Below are 26,096 nucleotides of genomic sequence, written 5' to 3'. Positions count from 1 at the left end.
AAATTTAGGCTTAAACATTACGAGAAAGTCTCTATTACACACATATACATATATATACTTGTATATATGTATATGTTTATATTTCATATTAATTTTTACGTATTTATATATGTATGTAAATGTGAGAAGTATGTTTGTAGTATTGTATTGTATTGTATCTTTGTAAATGGAATCTGTGGTTGTTGAAATTCTTGCATATGCTAGACAGCTGGACATTTTTCTATTGCTACTTTGCATATGTATTTATCGTATGTTTGTATGTATTTATGTATTTTATAAAGAAAGGTTCTCTGTTTTTTTTTACTATTGCATGCTGTTTAATGGACTACTTAATTAGGCATAGATATAGCAAAAACTAAACAAAGGCTATACACAAAAACAACAACACTTAATTGTACAATTCTTACGAATTAGCTACGCTGCTCTACAGTTAAAAACTGAATATATAGTATATAGCATTGTATAGCTTTTCACATACATACATACTCGTATGTAAATATGTTTTTTTAAAATTATTGTTATGCTGCAAATTTCGCACTTTTCATTTCATTTCAATTCAATTTTACACATTTTTGGGAGGGTTTTTCAACTATATATTATGCAAGACTTGCAACTATTTAAATGTTAAGTAAAATATTTTGAGTTTTTAATCACCTAATACAACTTGTTCGCTTCTCATATTCGTATACTCGTGCAGCAATTGTTTTTCTCTTTTCCTATTAGTTTGTTCTCTCAATATCTTAGCAATGTTGCTATTAATGCGAAATTTAAGATTGAACAGCGGAATATTTGTTATTTTCAGTTTAATTTGCTTATGCATACTTAAATTTTATACACTTATTAGATTGTTGTATATGCTCATAATTTTATTTTAGTCAATTATACCGCTAAAATAGATCCGTAAGGGTCTTCCGTTAGACATAGTTATCTTTCGCAAGTTTCGTTTTCGTATACATTGTTTACATTCATTATAGTCTTCTGTTTTTCAAGCATTCAACTTAAAACAAACTGCCCTGCTCATGCGTGTCAGGCAAAAGAACGTAAAAGGATTTCAACAAAAAATCGTGAGTACGAATTAAACAAAACTGTTGTTTTGGCTATCTGGGGGCACAGTGCTATTCAAACTGTGCGTCTATTAGAAATCGTGATTCCCACAATTGGAAAAACCGTAATCCGAAAAGCTTTCAAAGCTCTTCAACAAATTTCAGTAGACCGAATTGTGATGTTCGTATGAGTTGTGGTGCAAGTACGACGGTATGGCGGTGGCATTCAATTCAGAGGCACGCCGCCTCAAGGCCGCAATGCTGTGACCTCGCCACACGTCCTCGTCGTTGGCTCCTTCAGTGGGCGACTGCATGGATTGGTGGCAATGTGGCAGCAGATGCGCATTACTGGTGTTGGCATTGTCCTGTTGGTGTTGCTGTTGCTGCTGGGTTGGTGTCTGCGCTGATTGCTGTTGCTGCTGGTGATGTCCTTGCTGTTGCTGTTGGTGAGTCTGCTGCTGTTGTTGCTGCTGATGCTGAGCTTGCTGTGCCTGCTGCTGTTGCTGCTGCTGTGACGGTGGTTGCTGCTGATGATGTGGCTGTGCATTCTGTGAAAAATGTAAGAATAGTTAAAAGCATACTTTTTCGCGTTGGTTTGTGTCTTCGCTAGTCCGTCTCTAGAGTGAACTTAAAAAGCTGCCTGCACTTTACTCCGAATAATGGCTTTTCAAATATTACTGATCTAAGTTATTTAATATATTTGAAAGTAAAATACAACTAAAACAGTACAAGTATTTTAATTGAGGAGACAAAATGCAACTGAAAGATTGGTACTTGTATTTATTTATAGAATCATAGCCCAAGGCCTTCCATCCAGCGCTATACCATCGAAGTTAGTTAAGATTTGTAAACTTCTCTATTTCTTATAATAATAATTTATATAATCGGAAAACTAACGTTCCTGAGAGCAAAGTCTGTCCTAAATTTAAAACTGGATACACAAACTAACGATATAATTATTTAACAACTCTATTGCAGAGTTAACTTACCATTTGTTCGCCATTCAGCTCATTCTGGCTGGCATTTGGCTGCGTGGAGAGCGGTGGCGTCACCGATGAGCAAGAATTTATGTTAGGCGGCGTGTTGCGTGTGTTGGGCGAGCCGCTGGGGCCACAACTCACGCCCACAGTATGCTGATACATCATGGAGTCGCCTGGAGATGAGTACAAAAAGACACACAATATTCAATCAGTTTTGGGCGCGCATTTACATAACACCAAGCCGTAGATGATTTATGCAAACAAAAACATCGAGAACATCAACATAAAGAAACTGTAACAATGAAAACATGGAAGCCAACAAATGGTAGAAAAAAACATGTCTCCAAAATATCAATTAGCACAACTATACGAAATCAAATAAAACTGGAGAGCAAAAGACGTGTCGCACAATGAATAAAAATGCCTTAGGTATTCCTGAAAATTAAACGACTTGTTGTTAATTGAACAAACAAATATGCAAAGAGTCAGTGTTATAAATCTTTCGGCTTTTTATGATTAAAAATACATGCATGCATGCATACATATACTTGTATACACGCCAAAATACATATAAACCTCGAAAATCCGCTACCGAAAAAAAGTGTTAAAGGTTCAAAGAAATGAAAACACCGCATTTGCTGTCGTGTCTAGGTAATTGTCAAGAAAACTGGATTGGCGTCACAAAAAGTATAAAAAAGGAGAAAAAACACGTACTTCAGTAAACAAAGCGTAAACAAATAAATGAAAAAGTGTCAACATTTTTTGGCAGATGGAAAATTTTCAGGCATGTGATGCTGTAGGAGTCGAATTTGATTTTAAGCTAAACGCATCACACAATGCAACCTACCCAAAGCATTTAGCCCGTAATGCTGATAACTGCCCGCACCCATGGCGGTACCAATGTTAAGGCCCGAGTTCAGGCCGCTATTCAGCGTGGACGAAAGCGGTGATGATTGATTTAGTTGGCCAAAACCTTTACTCAGATGTCAATTTGGCAATTGTTAGTAGAGCAAGAAAGAGATAGAGAGAAAGAGCTCCTTAGTTTCCATTCGCGCGCAGTTAACATATGTATATCGGATGCATATCGTCGGTATCAGAGGGACAGCTCTCAGCTCATATGTATTTTTATAAATTGTTAAAGATTTCGATTATGTAGTGACCGTTTTATCCTTTCTGTCTGAGACCAACGATACACAGCTAATTCCAAAATTTGCATCTCACATACCTGCTGTCATGGGATTGACGCCGACGCTCCAGCGATCGCCACCAAACATTCCCGTGCCACAGAGTCCATCGCCCATGGCAATGTTGGTTATATTGGCGCCAAACGGCGGTAGTCCGTGGGAGGGCAAGAGAGCGCCCGGAGTGCGGAACACATTTGTGGTCTTCTTGCGCTTCTTCCACTTGGCTCGACGGTTTTGGAACCAAACCTGCAATCATTTAAAGCACAAATTTAAGCATCAACACAAGAACTTCTAACACCAATATCTTAAAGCAGAACACAAAATGTCTGCTTCGAGTACGTGTGTAGGCGTTTGCGTGTGTGGGCGTGCGTGGCTTGTTGTTCTTGTTAGGGGTACATGGTCTTAATCGAGATCAATTACCGTCGTGACAGTCAAAACATATACGCAAACGACAAGCGACTACCAAAACAGCAACAACAAGTGCAACAGAAACTTGTCTCGCCAACCCAAGCCCACACACTCTCTCACACACACACACACACACACAGACACATTTACATGTGCATAAATTCCATATGTAAATTCTTTATACCAATATATCTATCTATGTGCTGACCAATTTTCCTCTACCCCCCTCTGACACTAAAAGCCGATGTTACAAGATGTCGATGCTGCCCATTCTCCATTAGGCCCTTTGTTCTTACGCTCATCGAGCCTTGCCCTTTGGCCAATTTCGCAGGCCATGTCGGATGTGTGCGCTCCAAATTGGCATTTCCATATGCATAAGGAATGTTGTGGATACTGACGTGTTACAAGTGGGCAGACATTTCTGAAGTTTTGACAGCAACATCCTCCAGCATTAAAAGCCCACAGTCATCGTCTGACTTTGTCAAAATACACCATGTTTTTGTCAAGAATTGAGCTCGTTTTCCCCTAAGCATACACCATCCGAACTCAAGTATAATATCAGACAAATTTTGACTACAAATCAATTGTAATGTTTTGTAATTTAATTCAGATTATATTGTGTACCTCAGAACATAAACTCATAAATACCTTGCATAAAGATATCTTATATTCATTCAAGCAAAATATTTAAACTACGAAGAGGGAATTATCCACCGAAACCTATATACAAAATTGACGCTTCATATAGTATAGTAAATGTGGTTTGTATTATAGATGGCTCTACAGATGTAAAATACAAGCCCAAGACAAGTACCTAGTTTGGTGCCCCTAGATGTTGTCGGTGTTAATACGGACGGATATACGGACTTCTCTATGTCGATGCAGATCATATATGAACCTTTAATACGAGTCATGTTTGCTTCTGTCTGTTACATAATCTTTCAAAAGGTTCAGAGTACACAATTAAATATATATTAAGACTATTCGGTGGTATTATTATTTTATTTACAATATTTATCAGTAAATAAAAAGTAATCGAGTCTAATTAGCAAGTCCAGTAAAGTCTTTTATAATAGCCAAGCGATAAATGTATACAAGTAGTATAATACTGTTGCTATTTATTTACAATTTCTAAAATCTTTTATTATCGTTTCACTTCTCTTTTCTTGAAAGTTGGAAAAAACAACAGGGAGCGTGTCACCACGTGAATGACTGACTTGCGACATGGAAACGATTTTGGTCGCCGTGCATAATAAAAGTGCCGCATCCATATCAAATCCAGTTGACAACTTAACCATGCTTTACTCGTATACCGCCGGGCTAAATAAACCAAATGTGTAGCTTCATATCCAAGTATTTATAGCAGCTGGAGCTGGAGCTGAGGCTGAGGCAGCCATGGCCAACTTAGCAAAAGCAAGTCTTGAACTGTCAAGCTAAAAACACTTTAACGCGACTCTGACTTTGTCGACATCGTCGACATGGCTGATGTGCCCGACAGGCGCAGCTAAAGCCAAAGTCACATCCACAGCCAGACTAATGGCGGAAAGGAAATATCAACAGAGAGACAAACGAAGAGCGGAGCAAAGAAAAATTGCAGCTTTTGTGTAAAGTAACTTTACGTGTAACGCTGATGGTCTCTAGAGAATTCGTCATATGTCGGTCTCTGCCGGCAGACAGCTCTCCATTCTTTTATGTGCGTGTATCTGCAACGCACAAAAATCATGGACTATGAATTCAACCAGCTGAAGTCGATCGGCAGCCAAATATCCGCGCAATGTCACACCAGGGACCAGGGACCAGGGAACAGGGCCAAAGCAGCGCATATGAGAGCAAGTTGCGGGTTGTTGGAAAAGTTAAAGCTGTCGCTGTCGCTGACGCTGACGCTGGTGATGGCGATGGCAGCAACAACGACCTTGACTTGTTTATGTTTTTTACGTGTTTATGCGTCGCTCTATTCATTAGCTTTTAATTTAATAATTTAAGATGTGTCTGGTTTGCCGTCTACGTGTGTGTGTGTGTGCGTGCCGTATATGTGTTGCTGTGCGTGTGCGTGTGTGTGTGTGTGTGTTGCAAATTAAATTTGCTCTCTTTTTATTTTGCTTGGCACTTTCGCATGTTTATATGTTCGTATGTGCATAGTCTGCATTTGTTTTTTATTTATATTTATTTATAAGCCTAGTGCCAGTCGCTCCTTGCCGGCGCGCCCAAAAAAATAAATACGAGTAAATACAAAATCGTGCCGTGTGAAAAGCCAAAAGTCATTGCCTGCCTGACGGCGCGTCGCCAGCACAGGAGCGACCATTAAATTGGCATAACGTGCATGACGTGCCGCGCACGTAAATAGGCGTTAAAATGTCGGTTAAACAAAACATTTATTTTTTATGCACGCGGCCCATGCCGCACATACTACTCGTACATATATGTATGTGTATGTAAGTATGCATATTTTTCTATGAGTGTGTGTGCTTTATTGTTCGAGGGTGTGTTTGAGGTTGTTGCACAACAACCGACAGCCCGACAGACAACGAAAAGTGTTCGTCCTTTACCCAGAGGCTTGCTAGATGCACCCATTTGAACGCTCCTTATGCCGCATTAAATAGCGTTTCGACTGTAATTTTTGAAACTCGCCCTTATGCATAAATTATATGAGTGCTGAGTGTTATGGTTAAAGCTGAAAATTAACCAGAAGGCCGCCTTTCGATTACAGCAAATCAGATTTTTTGATTTATTATATTGCCTGAAATGTAGAAAGGTGCGGTTCCTAGCGCGTCGACATTTATATACCCTTGCCTAAACCACTTTTTGGACGATTATTATTCAAATGTTGGCTGGAAATTAGATGATAAAAGCAAAAAAAAACTTGCCCCTGTCAGTGCTGTTTCCATGACCGTTTTAATTTTAATCTTTGTGTCATTTTTATATAATCAGGACAACTTTTGAACATTAACAGCTGACAGCAGTTAAATTAGTTTATAATACAAGCAATTTTCTCATCCAATATGTTATAAAGTTAAGATCTATAAAAAAAAACAGTTTTCACCTTTTCAGCTGCTCTAGAACTGCTTTTTATGCCCTACACTCAGGAAGCGATCATATATATATTTTAACATTCCTACACTTCAAATTTATAGGCCGCTGAAACACATTTAGGAATTCTTGTCGATTTTGGACTCGATTGTAAAATCATTGATAAATTCGAATAACTCTAGTGCGAAAAGAACTTTAAATTATTACATAAAAATTCAAACTCAATCCATCTACAAATCTAGGCTATTTATCCCTTAGTGAAGAATTGACAGGTTTTTTTGCTAGTTCCATCGAGATTTCTGGGCCTACAAGTGAAGAATACAAAACATGCAAAGCACTGTTCGTAGAGTGCAGTTGACAGTTCAAACACATTATTTCGAAAAACGTTCTCCTTTACGCCAACAATTGTTGTTCAAAGTTTCTGTTGTCGTTGTCTTTGTTTTGTTCTGTTTTTGTGATACCCAAAAACTGAAGCAAGCAAGTCTAAATGAAAACCAAAAATTTGGGCCATATGTTTCACACAAAAGCATTTTCATGTTTTGACTTTTAATTTTCACTCTGCTCTTTGCGGTTGCGGTGCAGTGCCTAGAAAAGCAACCACCACAAAAATCAACACCACCAGCAGCAGCAACAACAACAGCAAAACAAGCAGGAAACTGTTGCAAATAATAAATGAGTCAAGTTCATGAAAAAGCAATTTCTTGCGGCAGGACACACAAACATTAGCACCCACAAAGCCTTAGGCCTATCTGTCTGTGTGTCTGTCTGTCTGTCTGCCTGTCTGCCGGTCTAACTGCTACACGCACAGTGGTGTGCCGGGGGGTGTGTGGACAACGTAGTGCCAAAAATGAAAGCAGAAGTCAGAAATTAAGTAGCGCCAAATTATGTGCGGAAGGGCGCGCCGGCAGGTTGGCGGGAGGGTGGCAGGGACGCGACGGCAGGGATAACAAGTGATTTGCTTTGATTTTACGAGCTCGCATTAAATGGCAGAGTGTTGTGGTGTCAAAGACATAACGGCTGCCTTTTTATTATGAAACCAAATCTGTATTATTGTGCCGACCGGGGTCGCTGTGCTTGTGATTGCACCCATTATACGTATTATGATCTGGGCCTGTCATACCACCAATATACGATGTGAGCCACAGCCGGCAGGTTATTAGCAATATGATTTCTTTTTTTTGTGTGTGTGTGTGTGTGTGTGTGTGTGTGTGTGTGTGTGTGTGTGTGAGGAGGGTGTGAAATTGTGGTGCGACCTTTGTTGTGTGCCGTTATGCAACATTAATTGCACATTATGCATAATGGCTTATTAAACACCTGTCACAAGATCGGGCATGTGCAAGCATATATAATATGTATACTTGTAGTGCAGAACTATACTGCTATAGTAGATAGGCTACATTGCGCATATCAATCTAAATGGCACTACATAGAAAGCCACTTTCAAGGTACTTGTAAAACCAATTTCGGAAATATTCTATATCAATCACAATTGCAATAAAAATTGTCCAACGCATATGACTGAGGCACGCTATAGCCAACCACATACTGACAACAACTACAACAACAACAACAACAGCCACAAAACAATAACAACAAGAACCAAAACAGCAACAATAACTGCACTAGTATCGGCAGCTCTGGCACATAAAATTGCAATCAAAATTCGATTAGCTGCAATGCAAATATTATTTATGAATCGAATGCTAGTCGGTTGGTTGGTTGGCCAAGTCATTTCCTTTTGCATTTCCCACAGTCTGGTTGGCCAACAATAACGGTGCAGTAGGACGATAGGAAGAGGGATGGTGAGGAAAAGGTATAAGCTCTGTATTGCAGCTGGCGATGCACTCAACGTTAATAAACATTTGATTGGCAAAGAGAGAAAATATTTCGCTTATTTTTATTGACAATTTTGTGTTACAAAAACCAAGCCGCAGTTGCCATTGTTGTTATTGTTGTTATTGTTGGTGATGCTGTTGCATATTCGTAATCAAAAATCAATTGCTTGTCAAGCTTATTGCTTTTCTTTTGCGAATGTGTGTGTGTGTGTGCCTTGACAACAAACAATACTGCGAGCCAAAGCAAATGAAATGGACACTCGAACGGCTGCAATAATCACAGCCACAATCAGAGCCATTATTGTTTTTGGCAGCTAATAAAAAGCCACTGAAAAGAGAACGGCTTTGTCTTTGATGTCCGTCCAGGCTCTCCATGGCTTCGTTCGTCTTCAAGGCAACTCAACTCAACAGTCTTTTTATTATCATTGGCTGTTGACTGTTGGCTGCTGCCTCATATCTCTCCTCTTTGTGCCCGACTCGGCCAATATACATAAGTATTTGCTGAGTGGTTTATGGAAATCGTTTTTCGGCCAATATCTTTTCATTCTTTTGTATGTCTGTGTGCGCATAAAAATTGCGTATAAATTCATAAAACGGCGTCTGTGTCTGTCTTGTCTATCCTGTCTGTCTCAATGTGTTTGTGGGTCGCTACCGCTTTCGGCCTGGCGCTCAAATGGAGTCGATTTATTTTATGTTATCCTTTAAATCCTGCTTTACGAGCGCGCCAAGCGACACTTGCTGCGGCTGCCTTTCTGGTTGCTCGGGCTACAGCCACCGTCGTCACACATTTATTTGCTCTGCCCTGACATTTCTGCCAACCCAACCGCCCAGCCACTCAACCACCCAGCAATCCAGCAACCCAGCCACCCAGCCACCCAAGCAACCAACCCGCTACCAGGGGCTCTGTTACTATTTTCGTCTCACTCTCTCTCTCGCTCTGTCTCTGTATCGTTTCTGTCCATGCAGGAGAACGCCCACTCACGGATTCTGCTTGACAGACATGTTGGAACATTGGGGATATTCCTTTGGGGGTAGCTTTTGGGACATGGTTCGACCGATAGTTGATAGGCGGCAATACTATAGCCAGCCTGGAGATAGAAAACTTAAATTATTGGACTTAGCAATTGCAAACAACAATTTGATTTATGGAGTCCACAGAAATGGCAATTGCTGTCGTAGTTTTCTCTCTAGACTTTAATAACATTATATTCCTACTTCTTGCCTTAAAATTACGACACTCCAACGAAATTACTAGTTATAGAAGGTATTAGGATTAACGGATCCTCTTGGCATAGGGTCCAAAGGATACCCTTTTGAAGCAATAGTCAGAAGTGCAAGTAAAGTCCTTGCTTTATTGTCTGCTGCATACTTTGGGGCGCGTACGCCATGCAACCCCCAACATTTGTGCAGTTTTGGAGCATGCGCATCAACTGCATTCCCTTCGTTCCCTTCTTCAAATTTCTATTGCATTTTTTGTTTTTGAAAGCTGCGAGTAAATGTGGCACAAAGGATGTCAGTGCGAGAGTCAAAAGCGTTTTTGTCAACATCGAAGTCCAGCCAGATAGATAGATATTTGTTTGTATTGTATATATGTACACGTATATGTATGTATGTATATTGCTCTCTTTTTTGTGTCAACAAAACCTCTCGTGGACCATCCATGTGACCGTGGATTCGGTTTTTCCAGTTCCTGCTGCTGCTTTCTATTCGATGGCAGCTTATCCCCAGACACTTTGGCACGCCATTTTCACACAAACATTTCAATGAAAAGTATCAACGAAATTGCTTTTGAAATTGCTTCATATGCCATAAACAGAACGCGTGATAGATTTTCTTTATGCTTTTTATGTTCATTTTATGTGCACTTTGTCTGCAGGACCTTGTCGACTGCCAAAATGTGTTCAGCTTTAAATATCCAGCCCACGCCAAGTTATGAAACGGCCAAAGGACGTCAGAGTAAGCGGGCTTCGTGTTCTGCTCTTATGCTTTGCAAATTTTCGTTCTGGTATTTCAATTAAACGTTAATTAAAATGCGATGCCATGGTTATCAGACATAGAAACAGAGGCTTTGATTGTTGCACCTAAACACGTCTACTGTCGGGGCTCCCCTTCAATTATGTTTTGCTGTTCGTGCTGCCTTTGTGAGCTTGGAAATATTTTTCATATCTTGGTCTCTAGTCAGTAGCTCGCTTTTTGTACGAATTTTTTGCTTACAATTTGATTACATTTTTTATGAGCTGCTGCTGTTATTTTGTTGTGCAGCTCGACGCTATGAATAAGTACATATTTTGTTTCACAAGTTTGTGAATTTCGCATTTCTTGGAATTTTCATAAGAAAATATTTCTTACAGTTTTAGTTAAGTATGTATACTACTTGTATGCATTACGTAGATCTTTTCAGTATGTCTTAAGTCGCGCGTATTGCCTCCCCTATCTCTGCCCTAATGTTAATAAATCTACTGGGTAAGGCAGAATCCCAGTCCTTACAGGCTGAACTGCGCGCCCAATGGGCTATTAGAAAAGCATTAGATGGCTTACAAAATAAATTAGTTTCCCGACGCCGACATAATTTATCACTGCTAGATTTAGTTGCCTGTGTGGATTCAATCGATGAGGAGTGTGTTAGTAAAGGTCACTCACTTACAAAGTTGAAGACTTTGCACACTCAAGATATAGTTAAAAAACTTGCAAATATGAATATAAATGAATTGTAAAAGTGACCTTAATCACAGTGCATAAGTATATGTGAGGGCAGGTCTACACTAAATTGAATGTGAAGGTCGATTTAAGACATGTTTTCTCCAGTCAATTGTTAGTATTATTAGTCAAATATTAATGAAATATTAATCAAAATTACAGTTGATAAATAATACGAAATGTTGAATGAAAGCTCCGAAAGAGTTTTGTTATATACTTTCGATAAAACTGCCCTTTTTTTTAATGTACATATATGTAATGAAAATTGCCTTAATTAACTCGAAAATTGCCTTAATTCGAGTTAATTGTGGTCCGAATTATCTGTGAATTTTTATAGAGCTTAAGGGAACGAGTGCTTGACGAGATCTTGTACAAGTCAGAAAATAAAAGCAGGAATAACAGTATTGCTTTCTTTATTTGTTAAAGGGTGTAATTAAAATGAAAGGAGTCAAAAGATTTTGGTATAAGGGATACATCACTAGCTACTGAAACAGATGGAGTAGAAATGTCTATCTCTCGGTAATATTAACACATCCCGCTCCAGTAATCAGCTTTCCAGTGCTACAAGCTATTAGGCGAGTTATCGAAGTTTAAAGTAATTTCATGTTTAAATATCCCATCCAGTACTAAGTAGCTGCATGCATTTGAATTTAGAAATTGGTTGCCTGGCATGAAGTTGAAATTGTTGTTGCTGTTGCCAGGCAAATTAATCATGTGAGAAATTCATTTAGTTCACTACGGCACGTGCTGACCGCCGCCACAGCCAGCGGGCAATGCGCCGCGGCTGCTGGCTATTGCAACAATTTAATAAACAAACCAATAAATGCAAAACATGCCCAACTAAGCACCAACAACGGAGAGAACAGAAACCAGAAAACACACAGACAAGGGGCACAATGTAAAATCATGATAAGTCAATTTCGAGCTCATCAAGGGGGACACGTCCTCACCCTCGCTCTCGCCCACTCACGTGTCGCTGGCAACCACAGAAATTGCCAAATGCAGTAGAGCAAGCCGAGAGTTTGAAACATATTGCCTGACCATGGGTGGTGCTTAGGTGGGGTGTGGGAGATCGGGGTGATAAGACGCTTAAGCGTCAACTTCTAGCTGTGAAACACACAAATTAAAAAATTGCACCACCCTCTGGGCATCCTTTGTAAACAATTATACTTTGGCATTTGAACAAAAATAGCATCCCATTAGATTTGTCAGTGCCATTGACAAAGAAAGTGCAACATGTCTATTAAATTATACTCGTATCAGTGCATAATTAAACTTACCAAAGTCCTGACTATGCTGCTGCTGACTACATAGCCAGACTACATGATGACTTCCAGCAACTTAGACGCTCAGCTCTTTGGCTCACACTCAAGCGATATCTAGTACGTGAGTCTCATAACTAATGTGAGGCACTCGCATATTTCATATACGAGTATTCATAAAGACGTGTGTGGCTATGAAGTTAACTTCAAGCTTTAGCTGCACAATGGGCACAACACCCATTAAACATAGCATATTCTGCCTCATAATATAATACTTCTATTTTCAATATCAATGCGAAATTTGTATTCAGTTTATACTGAATTTTGAAGAATAGCTATTAGTTGAAATTGTGCTCAGCAAATGTAATGCGTCACTTATCCATTGCCTCTACGAGAGTTAGATTGCTGCAAATGTAAAATTATTAACCGGACTATCAAGAACATTTATAAAATGTAATTTGTCCTTAGTATTTGAATTTTGTTCCACTGCACAGGAAAATCTTGAAGCTACACACGGAATTGGGGATCACCGTGAGTTGACTTGATTTTTGTGTTAATACGCCAGCATTTTGGCCATTTATGTGCCTGTCTTTATGCCGTCATTAGCTGCAAATCCTTGTAGATTGATTTAGGGTCGGACGTGTGTGTGCATATCAAATGAAGGTGTGGCGAGACAAGCGCGCCTATTGGAAAAAAGGACAGGCTAGGCATATCATATGAAGTGTTAAAGTTCGTGGGTAAGAATTTTGTGGTCGGCCCAAGCCACAGTTTCACTTTAAATTCTTGCTTTGCCACAAGCTTGTATTGTTAAACCTTATGTTGAATTAATGGCAGTAGGAAAGGAAACACACCTTCATACAAACACACACATACTCACATACACAAGCGCAGCATGCAAACTTAATTTATATGCTAATTTTATTAACAACAACAAGGACAGTTACAGTGCAGTGTACGAAATAAGCCTAAACTAATCCAATAAGCTGACATTCCATAAGCCGCAAAGCCCAAAAAAAAGAAAACAACATTGGAAAGTCAAACATTATAGCGTGTTAATAGCCCGACCCGACGGCAAATCACATCAATGCGTGCCCACATGGAGCAGACAACGAGCAACCCCCGCATCCGGGGAAGGGCTGACAACCCTCCCAGCGCTGACAGCGCCCCAGGATGATGCATTAACAACCAAACACTGATACGCAATTATTAAAACAATTTATCAAAGCAGCATGTCCGGTTCGCCAGAAAAAAGAAAAAGGTGTCGTCGACCAGGCAGCTCCAAAAAGCACGCAACACTTTTTTTGGCCAGACACTGTATTTATAGCGATGAATGAGTCAAAAGAAAATACAGTTGTTTCTCGCCGAGTCGAGAGTAACGTTTTTTTTTTTCAGAATGCATAATTAGCTATTACATCATCTGTTAGTTAACAGTCGGAAGATAATACTAACTAATACCGCATGCTATTAAGTTTATTACGTGATTTAATGATTGGCTACTTTATTCAATTTTGTTAACGCCCTCAATGCCAGAACATCAAGAGCCCCATTCCAAAGAGTCTTGCATTGCCATTCAGCTGATTGCTCTCGTCTTGGCAGCATCAAACTGAATACCAATTGGCTGGGCCAACTCTTTTGCTATGGCCAATATGTTGCAGGACCAACTTTTGACATTTATTTAAGTCGCAAAACAATTCGCACATAGTTGTAGGCTCAAGGCTTATGAGCCGAACCACTTGGATGTTCTGCATGGCAGGAAGCGGAAGCTTAAACACAAATTTAATGAAGCAGTAAATTCGATTGTCGCATAAACAAAACCCGCCCGCATGCAAAGGTCGAGGCGCACGCCACAGGCAGCTATCGGCGAGCGGCGAGCACCGAGCAGTGAGCAGGGATAATGGCAACAGCAACAACAATAACAACCCGAAGCAGCAACAAGGGAGCGGTAAGCGGTAGGAACAAAAGCATCATTCGCTTATATATAATTGTGTGTGTGTGTCTGTGCATGTATGTATGTATATGCTCGTGTGTCTGCGATGCTTTGGAAAACTTTGGCACTGGTCGTGTGTGTGTGTATATATTTGTGTTTGTTTGTGAGTATATGAGCTTTTGTGTGTGTGCTCTGCAAATTGGCTGCGGCAGTGGGAGTCATAAGTCGCACTTGTTTTTGTTTTTTATTTTGGCTTAACAGACACAAACACACACACAGACGCGCGCGCTCGCTGAGACCGAGTGCTGCATAAATGTGAGTTTATGTGCTTTAATAAAGTATAATTTCGTGCGCTTAAATGGCGCCGTCTGCCTGGATCATAAAACGCTGTTATTTAAAGTGTTGCTCTGCTCTGGACATTAATAAGTTGTGGTAGTATGATATATTTTAAGAATAAATATGTCCCATTGTTCAAACTGTCACATCTTTTACTTTATTTTATTTTATTGAATAAAGTTCTGTCGGCTACCAATATACCTTTCCATTGTAACATCAGAACAACTTAAGCTACATTTGTTTAAAGCCCTTCTACGACATATTTATATGCAGTTTATTTTTCCACCTGACCATAACTTTTATTTCTACAAATAGAGTCTCGCTCTTGAATATATATTTGAAAAAAATTAGCATGCGTACTTTATCGAAAGTTGGAATATTTGGCCGACAACTGCTGGCTAAATGTACATACATAGGTTCTTTGTCTAAGGTGTCTTCAGTAGAAAATGGAAATTGAAATTGAGCCGAAAATCGGCGATACCACTTAAGTTTCCAATATTTCCGAGATAAACTACGTAAACTAAACGAAGCCCGTTCAAATACATATTCAAAACTGCGACTTTGGCAACAGAGACAAACAAGTGAAATGTCATGTTGAACTAACCGCCCATGCAGTTACTGTCAAGCAATCTAACTCTCGTCGAGGCAGTGGATAAGTGACGCATTGACAGAGCGGCAGACCGCAGAAAGTTGTAAAACCGGTGGGCGGAACCGCAACGCATTCAAGTATCAAAACACATTGGCATTGGTCGCCAACCGCGACCATCAACTATTTAAAACTCACCTGCACTCGCGACTCCGTCAGGCCGATTCGCATGGCAATCTCCTCGCGCATAAAGATGTCCGGGTAGTGGGTCTTGGAGAAACAGCGCTCCAGTTCGTTCAGCTGGGCGGGCGTGAAGCGCGTGCGATGACGTTTCTGCTTGTTTTTATCGAGTTGCTGCAACGCAAAAGAAAGGGAGAGGAGTGAGCGAGAGGGATGTAGCAGTGACTAATTAGTTAATAATAGTAATAGCAACAACAACGACAAAGACAGCTACAAATATTCATATGTATAATTGCAAATATCGTACAGAACGATTAGATGACTAAGTTAACAGCACTAAGCTAGTCTACATAGATAGAGGGTTGTGATTTAGGGAGCTAATTACATAAAGTAGATAGATATTTAAATAAAATCACACTTACTTTTTTCATTGCACATTACAATTTTATTATGATTATTATTTTACACAATTCAACACACACATTCACATTAGGCAAATAGATTTTTGGTTTGATTTTTCACAATTTTTGTTGGCAAATTATTTTTCGAATTAGTTTATATGCATAGTAGTTTTGAGGAAAAAACATCGAAAGAAACATGGATTATTGAAATGTTTTTTTTTTTTTTTTTTTTTGGTTTTACTTGCATTTTTGTGCCAGCAAAATGTAATTTTTTGATCGTCTCTTCGACGCATGCTCACCTGATCCTGTTGCTGCATATTGTTGTTGTTGTTGTTGCTGCCGTTGTTATTGTTGTTGTTGCTGCTGTGATTATTAGCACTGTTGAGCGCATTTGAGCTGTCACACAGGCCGCTCGCTACATGCAGTCGAGTCACGCCCACGCCGACGCCGACGCCTACGCCTCCAGCCCCGCCTCCGGCGCCGCCGTTCAATGCAAGATCGGAGACGTTTTGAGCGCCTGGCAACTGACCGAAGCTATTGACGCCTGCGTGGAGGGCTGTGAGTGCCGCTTTGGGTAGATCGCAATCTTTGGGGCCTGTTGAAATTCCAAATAAAAAGGCAAGTAACATAAAATATTAATAGTGGTATTTAACATTACTTTGTTTTCTATCCCCGTTTTCGTAAGCATTATTTAATGGGAAAGTTTGTTATGATGATGACATGCTCTGGACACAGAATCATTGAAGTTTTAATTTATTTGCTTATAACTGAATTTCTAAAATTAAAACTGTACGAAAATTGAAAACAACTAAATGATGGCAACAATATGCAGACTCAAGAAAGTAATTCTAGAATGCATTCTATCAAACGAGATTGAAAATGTGACCACTCCCAAGATCGTTTCACAATGTTCTGCTTAGCGCAGCAGCCTTTTAACACACAACAATCTTGTTATTTAAAACAAATATTTATTTAAAACAAATTGAAATTGGCACAAAGTACCCCACAGCCGGGATAAAGCTATAATTTCTTTCTTACAAAATGATCGTAGTTAGCTGTTAACAAGTGTTATGACCAAATACATACATTTTAAATATATATTTCGCTGAATCGAAATCAGATTTAAAATTTCTGCTTCGTGTGATCACAACACCTTAGCATTGCCCATTAGAACTTTATAAAAATTGATGTATTAGTTTATTTGAAGAAAATGGAAAACAATTGTATTGTTTGTGTAGGTCTACGCAAGGCCCTTCAAGCCGTCTCGCGTTGCTTATTGGCCATGGCTTGGAATTTCATACTGATCTTCTTTATGGCCTTAGCTTTGTTACTATATATGCAGGCCAATATATGGTTGGCAAAACGTTGGCGTGTGCAGCGCCCACAGAATGATGCTAGCGGCACGATCATCAAGACCAAGGAGGGGAAAAACATCGAACACACAGAATAAACGCATTACTGATCAAGGCACACAACAAATTTCGAAATAAATTTGTAACCAAAACAAAAATATAATTATTAAAAGGCACAATCATGAAAGAAATGGGAACAATCATAAATAAGTGTAATCAATTATTGAATTGCAAATTGAAGATCGGGCTCAACTTGTATTAATTGGAGAAATAAATCACACTCACTGCAATTAAACTGTAGTCGTTGCCACAAGCACAATTTCTTCCTACTTCTGCAGCTTTAATTTCTGTGTATTCATTATTTATTTTTCAAATATTACTGTTATTATTTTATTTGTTGCCGGATTGTGGTATTATTTTTCCTTATTCGTTAGCAATTGTCCTGAAGCATGCACACATATATACACACACGCACACACACACGCCGATGCACAATATCACACGCTTTGTCACTCCGTCTCGCACTCTGTACGTTTTGGATTTGAGTTAAAAATTACCGTCGCGTGGGAGACGCGCGAGTTGAAAATTTCCAGCTTTCGATGTCGCGCATCGCTCGGAACGAACTGCGGCGATCAGATAAATTGAATTTTTCAACAACCTGTCATTCAAGAGATGCCAAAAACAGTAACAAACACAAACGCAATGAAAGAGGAAGAAGAAGCAGCAGCAGCCACAGCAACAACAAAATGTTAACAGAGGTGCGATACGTTGCTATAAAGTTGCACAAACACACACACACACACACACACACACACACACACACATACACACATAAACGCACTAAGGTGAATACATATATACATATATAGTATGTATGTGTATGTGTACCCCTTTCTGTTTTTTTTTTTTACCTTACTTCACTTGACTGCTACGTAACTTTTTTTCGATACAACGGCAGCAGTGAAAAAACAACAACAACAACAATCACAGTAGTTCCAAATGCACATACAAACACATACATAAAAAAGAATCATAGGCAAATACAAATAACAACAACAACAACTAAGTGGGGTAGCAGCAAGATTTTAGTTGCGAGTTCAGTTGTCTGCCTGACTGCCAACCTAACTTTACTCACCGATTGTCTGTCCCTGTCCGACTCTCTGTCTGTCTGTCTGTCTGTGTGTCTGTCAGTTCGTCCGTCCGTCCATCTGCCCGTGTGTAGTCGTTGTTGTCGTCATCATCATCGCACGGCTGGAATTTTTAACATGTACATGCGATGAGATGTGAGCCGAACGTCCGTTCAGTGGATGGTGCTGGTGCTGGGATTGAGTTTGGAATTGGGATTGGGATTTGGTTCGGGCGGGCATCGGTTCAATAATGTGAAAAACGCCACTAAATTGTGAGCGAACATGCGTCGTGTGTTTTTTAACTCTTTTTCTATTCACCGATTGCCATAGCTATTGGTGTTGGTATTGTTGTTGTTGTTGTTTTCACCGACTGATTTTTCGACTTTAGCTTAAGTTAAACATTTACTCATCGCCAGTTGATGCGAAGTCATGACGAAGCCGGAGTTTGCTGAGCAATGGTACCTACAGCATCATCTACCTATTTATATTGTATGTATATATACTTGTACATGCACACATATGTATATATAGGTATATACGTATATATAACATTTGTTCATTGGTACATATATGCAGAGATGTATAGTAGTAGTCAACATTCAATTATGCACCAGTGAACGTGTAGGCGTGCGTGTGTGTGCACAACAGAAAGTGTGCAATTTCCTTGGAACACTCAAATAAATAAGGTTCTTTCTTAACCCTTTGAGCAGCTGGTGCGATATTTGAATAAACTTGCATATGCATGTATGTACGTACATTTTCAGGGTAGCAGCTTATAGTATCTGGAGAGTCATAGAACTAAGAACAGCTAAATAGGATGAGTTACATAATTATTTTTTTTCGGACTGCTTGGCGGACTTGAAAAAAATAATTTGCTATCTTGTTATAACTCAACTAAATTAATCATTTTTATTTCATACTGCAATGACAGTTTACTTTTATTTGAAAGTGTTTTTGATCAATTTCGAACACGTTGAGCAAGAGTAGGTTTTTTTGGGTTGCGACAGTCACTTGTAATGACTTGTAACATAACAAATATTCATTGAATAGTTGATTTTATTTTATGGACTGAAATGCTGAATCAATTTTCAAATTCTACAAAGTTAAACGCTCATGCTCAGTGGAATCAAACTGTTGGCTTTAATAGGTTAACTCGTTTTATGTTCAGTCGCCGTCGTGCATTGCCGCCGACTTTGAAGTGAAGCCGCGACTCAAGTACAATGCACGCTACACGGCATAGCATCTCAATGATTTTTATTGTTTCGAAATGGACTTGTTAAAATTTCGGCAACTTCAGAGAGCGGCACAAGGGACGCAGAGCTGCGTGTAATGGCAGCCAAGTGATTGTCGGTCCAGCACCTGACGAAATGCCCTGCAAATGTCGCCATTATAGGTCCATCGTCTGCAGCGGCGACAAAGGGGTACAAAATCAAATATTAAATAAAATAAAACAAAATAGAAGCGCATTTACTGTTGTCTTATGATAGCGACATTCCAACATCTCTTTTTTCCATATTTTATCACTCACTTTTTAAGCGTTGCCAGCCAAGTGCTAATTTTTACACATACACCGAAAGCGGCTACTGTTCATTAGCAATTTCTGTGACGCGCCCGAAAGACGCTCGACCGGTCCGCGTCAACAGCTATCCATGGGCAAACACTTAAAATGTCATTTAAACCAAAACTAAGCTAAACCCGACGACGACCAAAACAGCTTGACAGCTGCAGCTTGTAATTATTTGTCTTGTCAGTCAAGCGGCCGAACGGGCAGTTTGCACGTTAATGTTCTGGAGAGCTCACACGTTTTACAGTTAACAGTTGCAATAACTGTAACGCAGCTTAAGGCCCTACGGTCCTACAGCAAGCAAACAACACACTGAAAAAGCACAACTTCACCCTTTACTTCCCAATCACAAATTATTTATTTATTTCAGCTGCAAAATAAAATTTGTTTCTGTTTATAAATATGCTCCTCAAACTATGTAATCTGTAATGAATTACAAGTATTAATAATTTTCTTAAGATTTATTATGCTACAGGTACAGTGTACCATCTAGTAAAGGAATTCAGAAATGTGTTACAATGCAAATGAATAGAGAAAAAACGAAAACTGCACATTTCTTGCTTACTTTTGGTAAGATTTTGAATTTTCCAACCGTCAGTGTTACCTTTTCAATTAAATGCCATTTTACATCTTTAGAATTTGTTCAAATAAAATAGATGTTGGAACTATTTGTAGACTCTAGCATTTAATTTTCGTATGTATAACAGAGTTTGGTTTTTATAATTTTGATTTTTTTGAACATTGAACATTGAATGAAACTAATAGCCGATATATTGTAATAATATGTTTTTCAATTACATAAACTTCCATCAGATTTGGGTTTTTGCTTTCGTGTGCAACGCAAAGTTGAGACAAAGCAGCAACCACAACAACTACTGGGCATATGGGCGGACATAGCTGTATCGACTCGTCTCCTTATACTGATATACTATACTAGAATACTATATATGCCTTATTGTGTCTGCCACTCCCCCCTTTGGGTACAAGGTATAAAAAAATGAAATCATTTAAAATCAATTAATGATTGAAGACATATTTACTATACTTTAAAAAATATAAAAAATAGCAGAAAATAAACTTCATTCAATGTGTTTACCTTCCTTCGCTTCTAATTTACGACTCTAAGCTTTTAAATATTAAGTTCAGCAGAACTGTTGCAAATTAGAAACAAATCTACCTTCGACATCAGAACAATAATAAAAATGAAATAATAAAAACTTTCGCGTAGTTTGAGAAAATTTCTATAAAAAATTCATATATTTTAACTAATAATTGTGAGGTTTAGTTTGAATTTTTTTTAAAATAAAATACTTATATTTTAGCTAATATTTGTGAGGTTTAGTTCTATTGTTCCAAAGTATAATAAACTGATAGATGTAACAACATTATATCCTCACACACGCTCGTATGTACTATATATACGAGTCTATAGTATGTAGGCTAATAGCTTTTTCTTCAAGTGTCTGTCTGGAAGATCACACGCACGACACGCACGCAGTTGTTGCCTCCGCTTCCCACCCCCCACCCGACTCCATTGGGTCGTGATTAGTAAATTTAAGGCGCGGTGTTAGGTGCGATATCTCTGCCATAGTCGCACAATTTGCGCTCGAACGCATTTTGTCTGCTCTTTGTGGCTAAGCAAGCTCCGGCAGAAGCGTTTAGTCGTGTTCGAGGTCCGTTGCTTCGTTGGTTAGTTGTTTGTTGTTTGTTGTGCTGCAAGCAAGTGCGACTTTTAACATTAAAGTGCGCTGCTTACTTCTGTAGGGGCAACAAGATTAGGGCTTGGTTCGTGGATAGGGTAGCGCCACTTCTTGAAATCGCACTTGCTGATTTCGCCATTCTATTTGTAGGTAATTGTGAGTCAAGTGCGATCAGCTGCAACAGACAGTTATTCGCAAATACGAAAGACCAAACCAGCATTAGCAACTGTATGAGAGATTCTGAAATCATATCTTTGGACATTTCATTGCTTACAAAATGAAAATATAGTATTTCTTTTCTACTTTTTTGAATCTCTCATTTCTTAACAAATTGATTCAGCCATTAAAAAAGACTAAACATTAGACCCAATACATTTTATACAGACAATTATGAAACAAAGAACGTTCGTTGCTTATTTTAAGTAGAATTATTTACCCACGCGTTCCAATACAATTTTTCAAAAATTAAATCATTTCTATCTATTTCTAATAGCAGTTTGATTGCACTTTTTGTCCATATGCTATCACCTAATACAACAGCTGACCTTAGTTCAAAATAGGAATATAGTACCATATTTTTGAGATCATAATAAGCATAATTAATCAACGCAATGCCTAATTATGAGTTATTAGACACGAAGTCAAATCAATCAGTCTATGCATATGTATGGAATACACATATTTTGTGCCTTTCCATTGAAATGTCTAATCAATCAAATGTTTGTTCAAATTATTGGACTTGTGCGCGGTATATAATATAAGCTGCACTATGTATGTGACATTCAAAGCCTATTAAGTTTAATAGCAGATTCACCCAATCGCACCCATTCCAACGATCCTAAATACAAAGCAACAGGCCGCCAGTTTAGGCATGGCAGTCATTTATTGTGTACTGTGTATGGAGCAAAGGGGCAGGGAAAAAGCCAAATTTGGAACGTAGGCATGTTTTTGGAAAAGCAAAATGAAAACCACAAAGCGATTAATTAATTAAAATTGGCAAACATGAATTTATCGCGCAAGCAATTTGCACAATTTGCGCAAATCAGTTGCGTGTGTGCGCGCGATTGCAGCAAATGCAAGTACAACCGCAAAATATATGGTAAATTGTTGTTGTTGTTGTCGTTGTTGTCGTTGTTGTCGTTGTTGTCGTTGTTATAGTGTGCATGTGAAAAGCCTAGCATTGCATTACAGTTAGCAGCTTCGTCGTCAGTTGCACACATTGCGTATAATTATTGAAGTTTGGATATTGTGCGGTTTTTAGGAAGAGCGACCCAAGCAGGATGGAGTCCGTGAAACCACAGCACTATGCAGAGCTGGCACAACCGCATAACATTTCAATACGAATGGCGGAAATCGTGAGGGTTGGGGGGTGGCGAGGCACCCACAGTGCACATATTTCATCAGGCACAGGCGACCACAAAAATGTGAAACGTACTGGATGAGGACGACTTTGGCGGCCTGTTGTGCACAAATTACAAATGCAATCAGGAAATTAATTTAATTAATCCGACTGCGAAAAAGCCGAAAACTGGCTACGAAAGGACTATGTACCAAAAACATTACGAAAATGTTTATTTTCCATTAAATGGAAGCCCACTGAAAATGCCAGCGATTTAAGTTTTTCGACAGAGATGCAAATGAATGGGCTTTGGGGCAAGGGTAGGATGTTTCGCTCCGCTCCGCTCCGCTCTGTTTGAGCAAGTTGTTGCTATTGTTACTATTGGTGTTGTTTTGGCATTTCTTTTGCATGCAAATTGCGCTTAATTGTACGCGACCCCCACCTTCTCACAAAAGCACACGACCAGCTGTCTGGGGCAACGCTGCGTATACTTAATGTGCGCTATATGCAAATGCGCTTTCCTCTCGTACCGTACATAGTTATCGCTACAGCTGCTGCTGGTGTTGCTGGCAAAAGTAAAAGGCTTAGTAAATTTATTAGGAGCGAGCCTGCTGCAGGTAGGATTTGGCGCCTGGATTTTCGGCCTGCCCCAAACACAGAGCCTTATGAAAATTTATAGTTCGAATGTGTGGGGTGAATGGGGGTATTGGTGGGAATTGTGTTTCCTTCGTTTCAAACTTTATTGTTTGTTGGTGCACACAAATATCGCCAAACGGCATTGAAGTGAAATTAAATTTGCAGCATTTGTGGCCAATGAAACATAACTTATTTCAATGCATTTTTCAATATTTTCGCTTAATTTATTGCGCATGCAAAAGGCAACGCGTGTGAAAAACTGGCAATAAATTAATAAAAGTAATTAATTACTTGTTGCCAGCAACGACTGCGTTCGCTCACTAGCCGGAGCGAGTGCAAGCGAAATGGCAAGTAAATATTTGGTGGAAGGGGTTAAAAAGTTGCAAGGACTTTTATATATGCATGTACGGGTATACAAGTATATGTATGTGTATGGAAAACAGAAAAGTTGAAAAATTGCAATTGAATAAAAACGCAGGCAATTCGTTGGACGAACATAATTTTCAGTTGCAACGATGGTGGCAGCTAAAAATTGATTGTCGAAATTGAAAGTGCTTGAAAAATTATCAACAATGTGGTAAAAATATATATTTATGAATAATGCCAATATGGAGCTGGGATCCATAATGATGTACAAATGTAATTTACAGTTCATATTATTTGCGGCATATTTGAAAGAGCAATTATGGCAATTAACACACACACACACACACACCCTTACGACTGTACATACACTCGCCCATTCACATCCACACGCCCACCCACACACAGGCAAACAAAAATGCAAGTTAGTCAAATACAACTTAATTATTGCTAAATGCACGCGACACTGGCGCCAAACACTCCGGCTGCCAACAGCTGACAGCTATTAGACGGCTCAATTATAGAGCATTTAGCGTTATTGGGCATAACTCGAAAGCTCGGAAGCAGCGGCGAGTACTCGTACATCTACATTCCATTTGGATGCTGAGCAATGCTCGACCAGCTGGACCCCTCAGTGGTATATGCCCAAGAAATTAGTTTAATTATAGCCGAACAGCTACAGATTAATATACACATTATTATATATTAGCGCAATTCACTTGCCGATCTTAATTACAATATTATACGCTTCACTCGCTCAGCTGGACGGTAGGTCGTCTACCTTAAAAAAAAAAAAACATTACCCTCTCCCTCCCACACATTCTCTCCATCACTCTGTCTCTTACTTTGTCTCTGCACTTGCCTCTCTTTCGGCCGCACGCACTTTACAGCCGTAATGAGTTGTTTTGTATTATTCGTTGTTTTTTACGAGTATTGTTATTGTTGTCGGCATCGTTTTACAACTTACCCAGCACATTGGCCCCAAGATTGTTCAGCATGTTTGCCGAGAAGTTGCGTATCGATAACGTCGACAGCTTGTTGCCTTTTGTCTGTATTAGTGCTCCAATATCGAACTCAATTCAATTCAATTGAATTGGACAATTTTCCAGTAACGTAGCTAAGTTTTAGTTTTGAAGAATCCAAAGTTTCCTCTCGTATACTCGTCTATCACAGTACGTTTTTATATGCCACACCCAGTTAAAAATTACATTTCAGAGGTAAAGTGGACTTGGAGTGACTAAAAGAAAAACAAATTGCATGTATCTGCTTTTAGTAACATGTAAAATATGTTTGCAATTATATGTATGTATGTACATATGAATTCTTCAAATATCATATGAAACTGCCTTTGCTCATTAGTTTTTTTTTTTCGCTATTAAGCAATATATTCTTTTTCAAACCCTTCGCATTTAAATATATATACTTTGAAGAGTTTCTCAAGAAATATATACGATTATGTATGTACATATGAAAAATATTTATGTGAGTGTATGCATCTGAATATTGTTCACATCAATCACACATCGGACAACAGTTAGCCCGCCTTCGTTTTATGATATTTTACTCACCTCATGAGGCCACGACTTGATCCAGAGGACAACCACGATCCAGTTCTTCGGTTCGGTTCAGTCGCGTTTAAGACTCTCAAATGGCCATCGTAAAATTAATTAAATGTCTTGACCATTAAAAAGCCAAGGAAATTAAATCGAAGTCACTTTGCTCGGAAGTTGAAAAGTTTGGGGGGCGTTCTGGACACGCACGCAAACACAACACACTGATAAATTCACGCACGCACACACACACATACATACACTGACAGAGACAAAGTTACACGCACGTAGACGTAGTATGTATGTATAAGCGAGGCAAACAAAAGTACACGGAATCAAACGGAAGTTGTATGTTTATTGGTAAAATGGTAAAATGTTTGGCCACCTGACAGTCGGACGCTGGACAATGTCAGCGTGTTGTGGCCAAATAACATCAAGCTTGAAGCTTGGGCCACAACTTTTGCTGTTTGACCCGATTGAGGTTGACTTGCGGGTGCGGTTTCTTCTTTGTTTATTTTCTTTTAATTATTTTCGTAGTTTTTCGGATTGCTGGCACACTTTCTTAATTCGATTTACACAATCACGTGGAATTTTCCATT

At 39.1% G+C, this 26,096-nt stretch overlaps 1 protein-coding gene across 1 annotated transcript; it reads right to left on the bottom strand.

The window, feature by feature from the left end:
• Positions 1–1,204: 1,204 nt before the first annotated feature.
• LOC115634674 (homeobox protein orthopedia) lies at positions 1,205–25,050 on the bottom strand. The gene is made up of 8 exons (XM_030532533.1): positions 24,915–25,050; positions 16,166–16,461; positions 15,484–15,639; positions 3,249–3,453; positions 2,871–2,996; positions 2,033–2,196; positions 1,559–1,591; positions 1,205–1,504 (listed from the first exon to the last, which is right to left on the bottom strand). Exons 1-8 carry the CDS (start codon positions 24,943–24,945, stop codon positions 1,205–1,207), a joined length of 1,311 nt encoding a protein of 436 aa, XP_030388393.1. The 5' UTR covers positions 24,946–25,050.
• Between the last annotated feature and the right edge of the window lie 1,046 nt (positions 25,051–26,096).

This window comes from Scaptodrosophila lebanonensis, unplaced genomic scaffold (assembly GCF_003285725.1).
Source record: "Scaptodrosophila lebanonensis strain 11010-0011.00,11010-0021.00 unplaced genomic scaffold, SlebRS2 tig00000001-arrow-pilon, whole genome shotgun sequence".
Classification (NCBI taxonomy): domain Eukaryota; kingdom Metazoa; phylum Arthropoda; class Insecta; order Diptera; family Drosophilidae; genus Scaptodrosophila; species Scaptodrosophila lebanonensis.
The sequence above is the reverse complement of the archived record's forward strand: the minus strand, read 5'-3'. Positions and strand labels throughout refer to the sequence as shown.